Below are 15,131 nucleotides of genomic sequence, written 5' to 3' on the forward strand. Positions count from 1 at the left end.
ATGTTTCTCGGTAACAGTAACTAATGACCATGTAGATCCCAGAGGCTGTGGAGGACTACTGGATGTCCCGGTGGGAAGAGTCCCACAGTGTGTACTTGTTCTTGTGGCCCCATCTGCTTGCTCCCGTGTGTTCGGAAAGGAAGCAGTGGCATCGCGCCCCCGCACGGCCTAGGTGCTGGTCTGCAAGACTGCCTTATCTTTCCCAAGAGAGAATCCGTTTGCTCTACAGGGTAACATGTTAGTGAGGAAAGGCCATGATTCTGTCTCACACTGTGCTTCAGAAGACGGGGATCAACAGCCAAGAATCAGAAGGGTTCAGACCTCCAGGGTGATGCTGCACATTTGTTTTCTGGAAGGAAATTCTACCTTTCTGGTAAAGTCAGTTGGGAAAGCGGGAGATGTGGGGGTGGGGAGAAGAGAAGGAAGCTCCATGCTACGATTACCTTGGTTCCCCTTGAGTACAGAGAGGTTAAAAGGCAGGGCTCTGCTTTTCACTTGAGCCCCTGTGAGCCAGAGAAAGCAGACGGCTCAAATTCTGCCCACAGTTACGGGTCTGTTCAAATTTTCTTTCTTCCCGGTTGTGTTTTGGTAGTGTGTAAGTGTCTAGGAATTTGTCCATTTCTTCCAGGATGTTCAGTTTGTTGGCATATAATTTTTCATAGCATTCCCTGATAATTGCTTGTACTTCTGACGGATTGGTTGTGATAAATCCATTTTCATTCATGATGTTATCTATTTGGGTCCTCTCTTTTCTTTTTGAGAAGTCTGGTTAGGGGTTTATCAGTTTTATTTATTTTTTCAAAAAACCAGCTCTTAGTCTCATTGATCTGTTCTGTTTTTTTTTGGATTCTATATTGTTTGTTTCTGCTCTGATCTTTACGATTTCTCTTCTTCTGCTGGGTTTCTTTGTTGTTCTGCTTCTAGTTCCTTTAGGTGTGCTGTTAGACTCTGTATTTGGGATTTTTCTTGTTTCTTGAGATAGGCCTGGATTGCAGTGTATTTTCCTCTTAGCACTGCCTTTGCTGCATCCCCAAGGGTTTGGACTGTTGTGTTTTCATCTTCATTTGTTTCCATATATCTTTAAATTTCTTCTTTAATTGCCTGGTTGACCCATTCATTCTTTAACCTCCGTGCATTTGGAGGTTTTCCAAACTTTCTCCTGTGGTTGATTTCAAATGGTGCTGGGAGAACTGGACAGCAGCATGCAGAAGAATGAAACTAGACCACTATCTTACACCATACACAAAAATAAACTCAAAATAGATGAAAGATCTAAATGGGAGACAGGAAACCATCAAAACCCTAGAGGAGAAAGCAGGCAACAACTTCTTTGACCTAAGCCGCAGAAATTTCTTGCTCCACGCATCTCCAAAGGCAAGGGATTTAAAAGCAGAAATGAACCATTGAACCTCATCAAGATAAAAAGCTTCTGCACAGCAAAGTAAATGATCAACAAACTAAAAGGGAACCGACAGAATGGGAGAAGATATTTGCAAATGACGTATCGGATAAAGGGTTAGTATCCAAAATCTATAAAGAACTTATCAAACTCAACACCAAAAAAACCAAATAATCCAGTGAAGAGATGGGCAGATGTGAATAGACACTTCTCCAAAGAAGACATCCAGGTGGCCACCCGACACATGAAAAGATGCTCAACATCGCTCCTCATCAGGGAAATACAAATCAAAACCACACTGAGATACCACCTCACGCCAGTCAGAGTGGCTAAAATGAACAAATCAGGAGACTACAGATGCTGGGGAGGATGTGGAGAAACGGGAACCCTCTTGCACTGTTGGTGGGAATGCAAACTGGTGCAGCCGCTCTGGAAAACAGTGTGGAGGTTCCTCCAAAAATTAACAATAGATCTACCCTATGACCCAGCAAGAGCACTGCTAGGAATTTACCCAAGGGATACAGGAGTGCTGATGCATAGGGGCACTTGTACCCCAATGTTTATAGCAGCACTCTCAACAATAGCCAAATTATGGAAGGAGCTTAAATGTCCATCAACTAATGAATGGAAAGAAGATGTGGTTTATATATACAATGGAATACTACTTGGCAATGAGAAAGAATGAAATCATGCCATTTGCAACAACATGGATGGAACTGGAGGGTATTATGCTAAGTGAAATAAGTCAGTTAGAGAAAGACAGATATCGTATTTTTTTACTCATATGTGGATCTTGAGAAACTGAACAGAAGCCCATGGGGGTAGAGAAGGGGAAAAAAATTACAAACAGAGAGGAAGGGGGGCAAACCATAAGAGATTCTCAAATAGAGCGAACTAAGGGTTGATGTGGGTAGGGGGCAGGGGAGAGGGGAAAATGGGTGATGGGCATTGAGGAGGGCACTTGTTGGGATGAGCACTGGGTGTTGTATGTAAGCAATGAACCATGGGAATCTACCCTAAAAACCAAGAGCACACTTTACACACTGTATGTTAGCCAATTTAACAATAAATTGTATTTAAAATAAATAAATATATACATATATAAAATGAAAAAAAAATTCTACCCATAGGCCTGAAGTCTGGAAGGACCTGGGCCTCCATGAAAAGAGTCTGGGAGTCCAGGCTAATAACCTGAGACAGGCAGTCTATACAGCCTTCTCTGAAGGCCCTGGCAGAGGTCATTACTTACAAGTAGTTGTATTTCCTCTGAATGAAATTAAAAACAAGAAATGTGTGAATGAATTGTGCACATACTGCAGCAAACACAATAAATAGTCAGTGCCTTTTTTCAATATAAAATTATTCACCTCTGTAATGGAGATCGGACAGTTCTGTAAAACTCCTGAGAACAGACACACCTTAGAGCCCCTCCCTTCTCATTGCCTTTTTCCATTGCAGTTTAAGCCCGTCTCTCCTAAGCAGTGTAGACCTATGTCTAATACATTGCACTGGGACATTGGACAGCTCTTCTAGATGTTATTCAAGCAAGTGCACACAGGGAAGGAAAGCATACCAGAATTATACGATGATGGCGTGCATCGTATACTGTGTATAATCATGCTCACGAGAAATGAGCACTCGTGATTTGGATTCCGGCTTTGTCACTTGTTGTCTTTGGGGCTTTCGACAAATTACTTAACTTCTCTGAACTTAAGTTTTCTCACCTGAAAAATGTGCATAAAGGCACCTCATCTCAGCATGGTTGGAAAGATAAAGTCCCATCCACACTACATGAATGTAAACATCATTCTGTCAACGACAGCCTTGGTCTTGTTATCTGTGGGCCATCTGGGTCTGTCTCTGCAGCCTGAGCTGGTGGCAGTGGCACTGAGAGTACTCTTTGTCACGTTATAACACAGCATAACTTCTCAGGGTGCCATGGGGGATTGCTTCCTCAGCCCCCTTCCTCTCCTACACTGAGTGGATCTGTCTCCTCTGGCCAAACTGACTAATTTCCAAGAACCCCTTTCCCTTCTCTTGCTCAAGGCACAGAAGTCTGGCTCAGGAGGGGACACCCAAGCCGCGGAGGACCTGCTTCTGCTGAGCAAACCTCTGACAGACCTCATCAGCCTGCTCATTCCGCTGGTAAGAGCTCACCTGTTCGTGTGTCTTTCAGAGCACTCCTGAGGTGGTAGTAATTTTATTTCAATTTCACGATGCCGTGATTTTTTTATGCTACTTTAATTCTTTTCAAAGCTAGAACCAAAAGAAATTTCAGAAGATTATTTGGCCTAGAAACACTAAATTTCTACTTTATTTTAAAACTAGATGGCTTATTCATTTCAATAGGTATTTAAGGCAGAATTTCTCAAATCCGTCTTGATGAGCGTGAGGTCAAAAATTCGAGAAATGAATTCCAAGAAGGAAGAAGAAATCGCTATTATCAGTATTTCTCAAAAAGATATTTTAGAGTAGAACTTGGCATGCAGGACTCTGCAGGAGTACAGTAGGATGCACACAGGGGCCCCTGGGTAGCTCGGTCAGTTAAGTGTCTGATTGTTGATTTCGGCTCAGGTCATGATCTCACGGTTCGTGAGTTCAAGCCTTGTGCCGGGCTCTGTGCTGAATGTGGAGCCTGCTTGGGAGTCTCTGTCTCTTTCTGCCCCTCCCTGCTTTTGCTCTCTCTCAAAATAAACACACTTAAAATAGGAGCATGCACGCTGAGCTAGATAATACTTCCCTAAATTTTCACAGATGTGGGAGATAAGTGAGGTTCAACGCAAACAAGTAAGACTACACAAGACCACTGAATATATGAAAAGAGCCCAGCAGGAACTTGGAGTTTGGACCAACTAAACAGTTTTAACCAAACTTAAAGAGGACCCAGTGTCCAGACACATGACTTCTACAAAGCATTCAGAGGGTGGGTTGGTGACATTCCGTGAAGACTCCTGAAAGCCTCTGCAGATTTGGGGAGCCAAGGACTGGGGGCCCTGTAGCCCCAGGGAACTTAACCTCTTGTGGCCTCCACTCTCCACCGAGTGAAGGTGGAGACAGAGCTTCATTTCTCTCAGAACTGCTAGGATTTGTCCTTTTCTGCTCAGTGGCTTTCAAAGGAAGGCAAATGTAGTTTGGATGAATAATTCTGTAGACTTAATTGTGTTCAACAAATGTACGTTTGGTTCAATGGAGTAAAAAAAGTGGGGAACTCAGTCAGTTCTGGGTTATATCAAATAATGGCATATGTGGAGTAAAGCAGTCACACAAAAAAGGTGTCGGTGGGCTCATAATGAAGTGTGGGAATAGCCCCAAACCCCAGGGAACATCCTCAAGCCCAACAGTGGGAGGATCTTTAGTGTAGAAGATCTTTTGTGTGAAGCTACATGGAAAATAGAACACTCACTGCTCAGCTCAGAGTATGGGGACTGAACTCTGGCAGCCAGCTCTCTCTTCGGCCAAGGGCAGGAAACAGATGAGGCTCCCAAAAACAGAGGAAAGACTAACACAAACCAGACTCTCTTTTATATAAGAGATTCAAAACAGCATGAAATTAAAAAAATATATATGTGTGTATATACACATACGTATAAATTGATGCAATATATGATATATTAGATAATTATATTTATAGAGAATAAAGATTAAACAAGACAGATGAAGAAGATCTATCTTTTTTTTTTTAATTTTTTTTTAACGTTTATTTATTTTTGAGACAGAGAGAGACAGAGCATGAATGGGGGAGGGGCAGAGAGAGAGGGAGACACAGAATCGGAAGCAGGCTCCAGGCTCTGAGCCATCAGCCCAGAGCCCGACGCGGGGCTCGAACTCGTGGACCGCGAGATCATGACCTGAGCTGAAGTCGGACGCCCAACCGACTGAGCCACCCAGGCGCCCCGAAGAAGATCTATCTTAAGAAAGAAATGCAGAATCCATTATAGGCAAAACTTCTAGAACACTCTTTTTCACATGTATCTTACAGACCCAAGTTTTGGTATTTGCTACATCCTCAGATTTGCTTTCTTTTAACAGGCGAATGTATTCCAGTTAGATATATTGTTAAACTTGTCTTTGATCTTAACTTTATTGTCTTATTTTATATTTTCTTTCTAAATTTGTTTAAACGTTAACATACATAACATAATGTATAAAAAAGTCTTTAACAGAACAAAAAAAAGCTACAAAGATCTGGAATAAAATCCACAGGAGTATATACCAACTATGAACTTTTTGGTGTCCGATATTAGAGCATAGGACTGTGTAAAGAAAGGAACAAAAATACACCAGAGGAAATCCAAAAAACACTGTAGGATCAAGAGATTTAACTTCTCTTTCTCATCGCCTGACAGACCAAGTGCATAAATATAATGATGTAGAGTAGGAGTTGATAAGCCATGGCCTGCAGGCTAACTCTGGCCCACTGCCTATTTTCGTAAATAAAGTTTTGTTGAACAGAGCCACATAGACCTTTTGTTTACATATTGTCTGTGGCTGCTTTTGCACCTTCGTAAGTGTTGAGGAGTTACAGTAGAGACCTTATAGCTCACAAGCCTATGTTATTTACTATCTGGCCCTTCCCAGAAGAAGTTTGTTTATGCCTGTATAATGAGTATAAACATTTTAATAAAATGGAGCTGAGAGAAATATATCCGTCCCTGTACCTTGAAAACAGAAACTGTACCTTCTGTTCAGTTTGCCAGACACATCTTGAAAAGTTGGTCTTGCGTTATGTTAAAAGCATATCAATAAATTCCAATAAGGAGGAATTGTATAGACCACATTCTTCAACCATAATGCAATTAAACTGGAAGGAAAAACAAGAATAGAAGATGCACTGTTAGCAAATACTATCTGTGAGCATAAAGAATAAACCATTGTGGGGCACCTGGGTGGCTCAGTCAGTTAAGTGTCTGACTTTGGCTCGGGTCATGATCTCACGGTCCGTGAGTTCGAGCCCCGCATCGGGCTCTGTGCTGACGGCTCAGAGACTGGAGCCTGTTTCAGATTCTGTGTCTGCCTCTCCCTCTGACCCTCCCCCATTCATACTCTGTCTCTCTCTGTCTCAAAAATAAATAAACATTAAAAAAAAAAGAATAAACCATTGTGATTGTATCAGTCTGGGTCCAATCAGAAGGCAGAAACCATACAGTGATTTAAATAGGAGAATTTTATCTTTTTTTTTTTTTTTTAGATAATATACTTCTTTTTTTTTCTTTTGTTAATCTTTTCAGTTTCTTTATTCTTTGCTTCTTCTTTTCCCATTTTGAATTTAAACTTTAGGTAGTTAACGTATAGTGTAATATTGGTTTTAGAGTAGAATTCAGTGATTCATCACTTAAATACAACACCCATGCTCATCATAACAAGTGCTCTCCTTAGTACCCATCACCCATCTAGCCCATCTCCCATCCACCTCTTTCTGAACCCTCAGTTTGTTCTCTGTCATTAAGAGTCTCTTGTGGCTTATTTCCTATATGTTTATCTGTTTTGTTTCTTAAATTCCATGAGTGAAATAATATGGTATTTGTCTATCTGTGGTTGACTTATTTCACGTAGCATAATACAGTCCAGCTCCATCCATGTCATTGCCAATGGCAAGATTTCATTCTTTTTGATGGCTGAGCATTATTCCATTGTGTATATGTACTACATCTTTTTTTTTCTTTTTCTTTTTTATATTTTAAAATTTACATCCAAATTAGTTAGCATATAGTGCAACAATGATTTCGGGAGTAGATTCCTTAGTGCCCCTTACCCATTTAGACCATCCCCCCTCCCACAACCCCTCCAGTAACCCTCTATTTGTTCTCCATATTTATGAGTCTCTTCTGTTTTGTGCCCCTTCCTGTTTTTATATTATTTTTGCTTCCCTTCCCTTATGTTCATCTGTTTTGTCTCTTAAAGAGCTCATATGAGTGAAGTCATAGGATTTGTGTCTTTCTCTGACTGACTAATTTCACCGAGCATAATACCCTCCAGTTCCATCCATGTAGTTGCAAATGGCAAGATTTCATTCTTTTTGATTGCCAAGTAATACTCCATTGTATATATATACCACATCTTCTTTATCCATTCATCCATCGATGGACATTTGGGCTCTTTCCATACTTTTGCTATTGTGGATAGTGCTACTATAAACATGGGGGTGCATGTGCCCCTTCGAAACAGCACACCTGGATCCTGTGGATAAATGCCTAGTAGTGCAATTGCTGGGTCGTAGGGTAGTTCTATTTTTAGTTTTTTGAAGAACCTCCGTACTATTTTCCAGAGTGGTCACACCAGCTTGCCTTGCCACCAACAATGCAAAAGAGATCCTCTTTCTCCACATCCTTGCCAACATCTGTTGTTGCCTGCGTTGTTAATGTGAGCCATTCTGACAGGTGTGAGGTGGTATCTCATGGTGGTTTTGATTTGTATTTCCCGGATGGTGAGTGATGTTGAGCATTTTTTCATGTGTTGGTTGGCCATCTGGATGTCTTCTTTGGAGAAGTGTCTTTTCATGTCTTTTGCCCATTTCTTCACTGAATTATTTGTTTTTTGGGTGTTGAGTTTGATAAGTTCTTTATAGATTTTGGATACTAACCCTTTATCTGCTATGTCATTTGCAAATATCTTCTCCCATTCTGTCGGTTGCTTTTTAGTTCTGCTGATTGTTTCCTTCACTGTGCAGAAGCTTTTTAGTTTGATGAGGTCCCAGTAGTTCATTTTTGCTTTGGTTTCCCTTGCCTCTGGAGACATGCTGAGTAAGAAGTTGCTGCGGCCAAGATCAAAGAGGTTTTTGCCTGCTTTCTCCTCGAGGATTTTGATGGCTTCCTGTCTTACATTGAGGTCTTTTATCCATTTTGAGTTTATTTTTGTGTATGATGTAAGAAAGTGATCCAGGTTCATTCTTATGCATGTCACTGTCCAGTTTTCCCAGCACCACTTGCTGAAGAGACTGTCTTTATTCCATTGGATATTCTTTCCTGCTTTGTCAAAGATGAGTTGGCCATATGTTTGTGGGTCCATTTCCGGGTTCTCTGTTCCATTGATGTGAGTGTCTCCTCTTGTGCCAGTACTGTACTGTCTTGATGATTACAGCTTTGTAGTATAGCTTGAAGTCTGGGATTGTGATGCCTCCTGCTTTGGTTTTCTTTTTCAAGATCGCTTTGGCTACTCGGGGTCTTTTGTGGTTCCATACAAATTGTAGGATTATTTGTTCTAGCTCTGTGAAGAAGGCTGGTGTTCTTTTGATAGGGATTGCATTGAATATGGAGATTGCTTTGGGTAGTAGCGACATTTTAACAATATTTGTTCTTCGTATCCAGGAGCATGGAATCTTCTTCCATTTTTTTGTGTCTTCTTCAGTTTCTTTCATAAGCTTTCTATAGTTTTCAGCGTATAGATTTTTCACCTCTTTGGTTAGATTTATTCCTAGGTATTTTATGGTTTTTTGTGCAACTGTAAATGGGACCGATTCCTTGATTTCTCTCTCTGTTGCTTCATTGTTGGTGTATAAGAATGTACCCGATTTCTGTGCGTTGATTTTATATCCTGCAACTTTGCTGAATTCATGAATCAATTCTAGGAGTTTTTTGGTGGAACCCTTTGGGTTTTCCATATAGAGTATCATGTCATCTGCGAAGAGTGCAAGTTTGACCTCCTCCTGGCCGATTTGGATGCCTTTTATTTCTTTGTGTTGTCTGATTGCTGAGGCTAAGACTTCCAATACTATGTTGAATAACGGTGGTGAGAGTGGACATCCCTGTCTTGTTCCTGACCTCAGGGGAAAAGCTCTCAGCTTTTCCCCATTGAGGATGATATCAGCATGGGGTCCTTCATTGATGGCTTTTATGATCTCGAGGTATGCTCCTTCTATCCCTACTTTCTTGAGGGTTTTTATCAAGAAAGGATGCTGTATTTTGGCAAATGCTTTCTCTGCATCTATGGAGAGGATCATATGGTTCTTGTCCTTTCTTTTATTGATGTGATTGAATCACATTGACAGTTTTGCAGATACTGAACCAGCCCTGCATGCCAGGTTTAAATCCCACTTGGTCGTGGTGAATACTTTTTTTAATGTATTGTTGGATCCAGTTGGCTAATATCTTGTTGAGGATTTTTGCATCCATGTTCATCAGGGAAATTGGTCTCTAGTTCTCCTTTTTAGTGGGGTCTCTGTCTGGTTTTGGAATCCAGGTAGTGCTGGCTTCATAGAAAGAGTTTGGAAGTTTTCCTTCCATTTCTATTTTTTGGAACAGCTTCAAGGGAATAGGTGTTAATTCTTCCTTAAATGTTTGGTAGAATTCCCCTGGAAAGCCATCTGGCCCTGGACTCTTGTTTTTTGGGAGATTTTTGATTACTAATTCGATTTCCTTACTGGTTATGGGTCTGTTCCAATTTTCTATTTTTTCCTGTTTCAGTTTGGTAGTGTATATGTTTCTAGGAATTTGTCCATTTCTTCCAGATTGCCCATTTTATTGGCATTAAATAGGAGAATTTTAATATGAAACATTAGTAGCTATGAGAAAAGAGTAACCATAAGATTCAAAAAGAACTCTATAAGGTATCCTAAAACTGAGTGAGAGTAGTCAAGGAAGGACAGCCTTGACCAGGGACACCCCTACACTGAGGCTGTGGGTCAGACCTTATTGGGAAATGCTTGCAGCCCATAGAACGGTGGACAAGTCTGCTGGGTTGCCCAGGCCAGAGAAGGTTCACTATTCCTGGGAGAGCAGGAAGCAACCCTTGAGGATGCAGATGAACCCTAGCCAGGGGGCAGACGTCAGAGGGATGGGGTGCCACTGTTGGGAGGCCTGAGGTACCCAGAATTTGTGTAGAGAGGACCACAGGAAACAAAGCTATGCGAGTGGCAGGCGAGCAGGGGGAGTCGGGTGGCCAGTGTCCGTGGGAAGCCTGGGACACACAGGTTCCCTTGGGGAGGGCGACGGGACCATCATCACAGGTCAGACTACAGCTGAGGGTTGCTGAGGGACCACCCATTCTGGACCATGGTTAGATTGGATCTCCACCAGATGCCTCCCATTCACGCTTCCGACTGGCAGACACAGCAGGAGGGCGTCCTCTTCCTGGGATGTGTCATCTCAGAGATTTTTCCCCGGCTCTTTGAGACTCCAAACTCTTACTCCTAGCAACTTGATCACCCTTATGTTCTAGTATATGGCCGGACGTCTGCCTAATGTGTGTGAGCTGTGTTGTGTGTATACCCATTGATCACCAGAGTCATTGCTTTTAAAAATGGCCTGTGACAAGAACATTGCAATATATCTTCTCTGGAAAAGATTAACACGCATTTATAGCTGTGTATAAAGTGAAGAAAAATAGTACTAAGGCAATTGAGGACCTAAACTAGAGCACATACAGACCAAAGATAAATTTTACAGTGGTTGTTAAAAAATGTAATAGGTTACAGAATGAGGTGCTGGAATTGCTTTCCCATGGGGAGAAATAAACAGGCTCTCAGTTTTCATCTGACGTGGATAATTTTGGAGGTATTTCGCCTAAAGGCAGGTGGATGAACTTGTTGGCTTTTGACGTTCTTTCCAGATAATGGTCCTATTAAAGTGAACATATCCTTAAGAGAAGAGAAAACCTGTCATCCCCTAATTTATGCCCCATATTTTTACTGTGCACTGTAAGAGAGTCCTAGTGGAAGGTAGATAGGAGACAGGGATTTTTAGTCTATTTTGACTGTTAAACTGCTTTGAGAATCTGAGGATTCTAGACCCGCTTCCCTGAAAAATGCATAGATTCCCTTATGTGCAAAGTTCTGCACACAGTTCACAATTTCAGTGGGATCTTTGAACCCTCAATTGGAGCCATGGTATAAGATCTGGCTAAGAAAAGGTAGAACCAATTGACCATGACTCCTGAAGAAATGATAGCATGACGTAATTGTTTGACTGTAATATTTTATTTAAGAAGAGAAAATGGAAAGCTAGGCTATACATCCTACATGAGTTTTATAACTAACTAGATAACTAATTGCTGTAAGAAATTATGTTATGGCCTCCTTCTTCCTCAATTAGGTATTTTCAAAACTACAAGAGATAATTGCTTTCAATTGTTTTACCTTAGCCTACATTCGAGATGCCAGTATGCAGCCTGGTTTATATGTTTCACCATAACCATGCATTCCTTGGCCATTGAGAAGATGGCCCCCTGCAGTTTGGTCAGAGTGGGGTCCTTACTGAGCATGAGAACATAAGCTTCCTGTCCTGCCCTGTCTCCCAAGCAGTTAACGATTCTCCCAGGAACAACATTTTAGCCTATAGCCACGAGATACTTACCAATTTGTGTTTCTGACGTCACTGTGCAATTTAAAAAATTGTGCCCCACAAAGCATAGGAGAGAAAAAGCAATTTCTTTTTTTTCATTTTCTAATTTCTTTCTCTTAAGAAGTAACCAAATAGGTTTTTCTCTTTAAATAGTAATGGGCTTGTCCGTTGTTTCTTTTGCATGCTGCCTGCCTCACCAGTGGCCTGAAATACGGGTGATGGTTTTATGGTGATGGAGGCTGGGGGTCCCGAGTCATCCATTTGCGAGTCAAAGCCAAGAGATCGGGCCTCGTGTTAGCTCTCTAGTAAGCAGCTGCTCTAAGGAGTTACTTCCTCCATTAATAGGGCTACCTCTCTTTCCAGTTCACCACTGCCCATCTCTTCACTGGGCATCTCCATTGGATGCGCCATAAACACCTCAGCTTCAGCAGGGTTAAAACCAATCCATAATCGCCTCCTTGAAACCGTTTCTCTTGTGTCCTGTGTCAGTGAATGACATTCACTTCCCCCCAGCGGCCCAAGCCAAGAACACAGGCATCATCTTGGCCTCTTTCCCTTTGCCATCCCGCCCCATTCCGTCAAGCCACCAAAACTGACTGCCATCCCTCTTCATTCCCATGGGCGGTGTCGTAAAGGCCACCACCATCTTGTTGTGCGTGCAGGGCCACGGCGGCCTTCTCCCTGGGATCTTTGCCTGCTCTCGCCCTGCCCACCGTCTTCTTCAGTGGAGGCGGCGTGCTTTCTCTTCAGAGAAAGACTCCTGCAAACTCGCCTTCTCACTCATTGACTTAAAACCTTTCAATGATCCCCCACTCTTCGTGGATAAATTCCGACTCCTTAACAGGTTTACAAAACCATGTATGATCTGGCACTTAGTTTCTAGCATCATCTCTTGATTCTCTTTGCCCTGCTCTGTGTTCTGCACCCCAACTCTTTTCATTTCTTTAAATGTTCCTCCATTTCCCTTGTCTCTGCCCAGAACATGCTCTTCCTCCTCCTACTTGGCCGACTCTCCCTCAACTTTCAGCTCTTGGGCTTAGATGGCTCTTCTTTCCAGCTTGGCTCTTGGGTCTGGTGCACAGGAGGGATTTGATAAACATTTGTGTAGGAGAGCAAGCTAATTGCTGACAAATGCAGTATATTTTCTACCTTTCCTCAGTATAACCAAGAATAGACCACGCTTGGTAGGACATAGATTCAAGTACAAATTTATCCAGAAAGTTCATCTGCACCCTTGCTCTCCTGCCCTCGCTAAGCCAGCCCCTCCTAGGACTGGTAATGATGATGCCTCGCGAGCTTGTTTGCTTTAAAACTGCATCATCTGGATTTCTCCCTAGAGGTTGACCTCTTTTTTGGCAGGAGTTGCCCTGACCTTCAGCGGGAAGCCTATATTCCTGAAATAACCCATATCCTACCTTAGATTGACAGGAAAGGATACAAAAGGGCAGGTAGCATTGCCCAAGGACTTCTGTTTCTGGAAAATTGCTATACTTATAGTAACTGCAAAATATAAAAACCCAGCCCTGGAATCACCACAGCAGCAGTGAGCATAAAATCCTCTGAGCCATCAAAATAGAAGCTTCAGTATCATTACTTTCTCTGAAAGGAGACTCCCCCCTCCCCCGACCCCCAATGCAGGATTCTGACATTCAGCGTTTGGACTTGGGGAGCTGTAGGAAAGAAACGTCCCCAAGCTGCAGGTGTGTTTTCCGCCATGACTTCCTATACCTTTTCTTGAAGAGGTTGCAGTATAGTGGTAGGTTTTTTTAATGGCATTTTGTTGTTGGCCAGAGCCTCTGGCGTGAAGTTGAGTAGGCAAGCGTTCAGTTATGCGGTGGGGGTGCCAGAAAGCAACCCCTCTAAAGATCGTTCTCTCCCATTGATTACCCAAACTTCTGTATTCTCATTGCCCTCTTTTCAAGCCTTCTTTCAAATAGTGATGCTTGAACATGAAAGCATGTCACGTGTTTCACAAAAGAAGATCGGGGCAGCAGGGCAGACCAATGGAAGAAAAAGAGGAAGTTTGAGGGACAGAAACAGAACTGAATGTGGAACTGTGAAACGTGGGTCATGCCAAAATCAAAGTCTAGTTAATAAAGGTTTTTGGGGTGTACTTTATTCTCTGTTCCCAGCACGCTTGTCTTGACTTAATAATTAATGGTTGAGTGTTTTATGTGCCTCCGTGAGAAAAGTGAGCGTTACTAATTGGACTCTTACAACTGGCTCCAAACGTTATTAGAACTAGCCACAAACACATCAGAATTGTTTGGTTTTATATTTGCACATCTCACTTATGTAACAAATGACCAGAAGGCAATAACAGCCTGCAGTTTTTGAAGTTCCACACTTGTCCATTTTTGAAGTAGTGTCTGTAAAGAGGTGATGTTTAGGAAGAGGCCACTTTAAATTACCTAGAAATATCCCAGAAGAAAAGTGGGCAGAAGATTGGAGTGGACAATTCACAACAACAAAAGTGCAAATATCCAATGTTAATTTCACTGAATGCATTTAAGCACACTATGAATAACAGAAAATTAAATTTTTTTAAGTTTATTGATTTATTTTGAGAGAAAGAAAAAGTGTGAATGGGGGAGGAGCAGAGAGAAAGAGAGAGAGAATGCTGAGCAGGCTCCACAGTGTCAGCACGGAACCCGATGTGAGATTCAAACCCACGAACCGTGAGATCATGACCTGAGCCAAAGTCAGATGCATAACTGACTGAGCCACCCAGGCACCCCAGAAAATTAATTTTTAAAAATGCAATACAGGCTTCAAAGTTAGAAGCTTACTTTGGGGACAAAAAGAGGTAAATAAAAATATACATAGGTCCATATCAAAAGCCTTAAAATTATTTATATTCTTTAATGTAGTCATTCCACTTCTAGAAAATTTATGCACAGAAAATAGAGAAATACTGAATGACTTGTGTAAACAGGTATTTTCACAGCTTTATCTTTGGTATCAAACACTTTGGTAATAACCTCTGTGTTGCTCAGTTAGAAATTAAATAATTTCCATTCTTAGGGTAGAATGCTGTTATGCTATTAAATATATTTCCCAAGCATATTTAACAGCATGGGGAAGTATTTGTAACATAAGGGTAAGGAAAATATCAGAATATATATTAATTGTAGGATGCTAATGTAAAATGTAATAAATTTTAAAGTATGTATCATAAAAAATTCACATGTATTCAAAATGTGTATATATTTTAAATTAGCATCATTTTATAATTACTATATGTCATGATGCTCACAGAGGCAATCCTTACTTTTTTTTTTTAATGTCTATTTATTTTTGAGAGAGTGGGAGAGACCAAGTATGAGCGGGGAGGGGGCCGAGAGAAAGGGAGACACACAATCTGAAGCAGGCTTCAGGCTCTGAGCTGTCAGCACAGAGCCCGATGTGGGACTCAAACCCACGAACCGTGAGATCGTGACCTGAGCCAAAGTCGGACG

The 15,131-nt window shown here is 41.6% G+C and overlaps 1 protein-coding gene across 12 annotated transcripts in view; it reads left to right on the forward strand.

Annotated features, from left to right (window-relative positions):
- Positions 1-15,131, forward strand: part of ULK4 (unc-51 like kinase 4) — a 571,537-nt gene that overhangs the window by 400,143 nt on the left and 156,263 nt on the right. For 11 of the 12 annotated variants that reach the window (XR_006222024.1, XM_042998368.1, XM_042998375.1 and 8 more), the window contains one exon: positions 3,446-3,544. The exons of the other annotated variant lie outside the window; for it this stretch is intronic. Coding sequence is in view for 10 of the 11 variants with exons in the window: in XM_042998368.1 (XP_042854302.1) it covers positions 3,446-3,544 (99 nt within the window). In the remaining variant the exon portion in view is untranslated. The remainder of the gene's footprint in view (positions 1-3,445; positions 3,545-15,131) is intronic. 12 annotated transcript variants of the gene reach the window in all.

The sequence above is a fragment of the Panthera tigris genome, chromosome C2, assembly GCF_018350195.1.
Source record: "Panthera tigris isolate Pti1 chromosome C2, P.tigris_Pti1_mat1.1, whole genome shotgun sequence".
In the NCBI taxonomy this organism is placed as follows: Eukaryota; Metazoa; Chordata; class Mammalia; order Carnivora; family Felidae; genus Panthera; species Panthera tigris.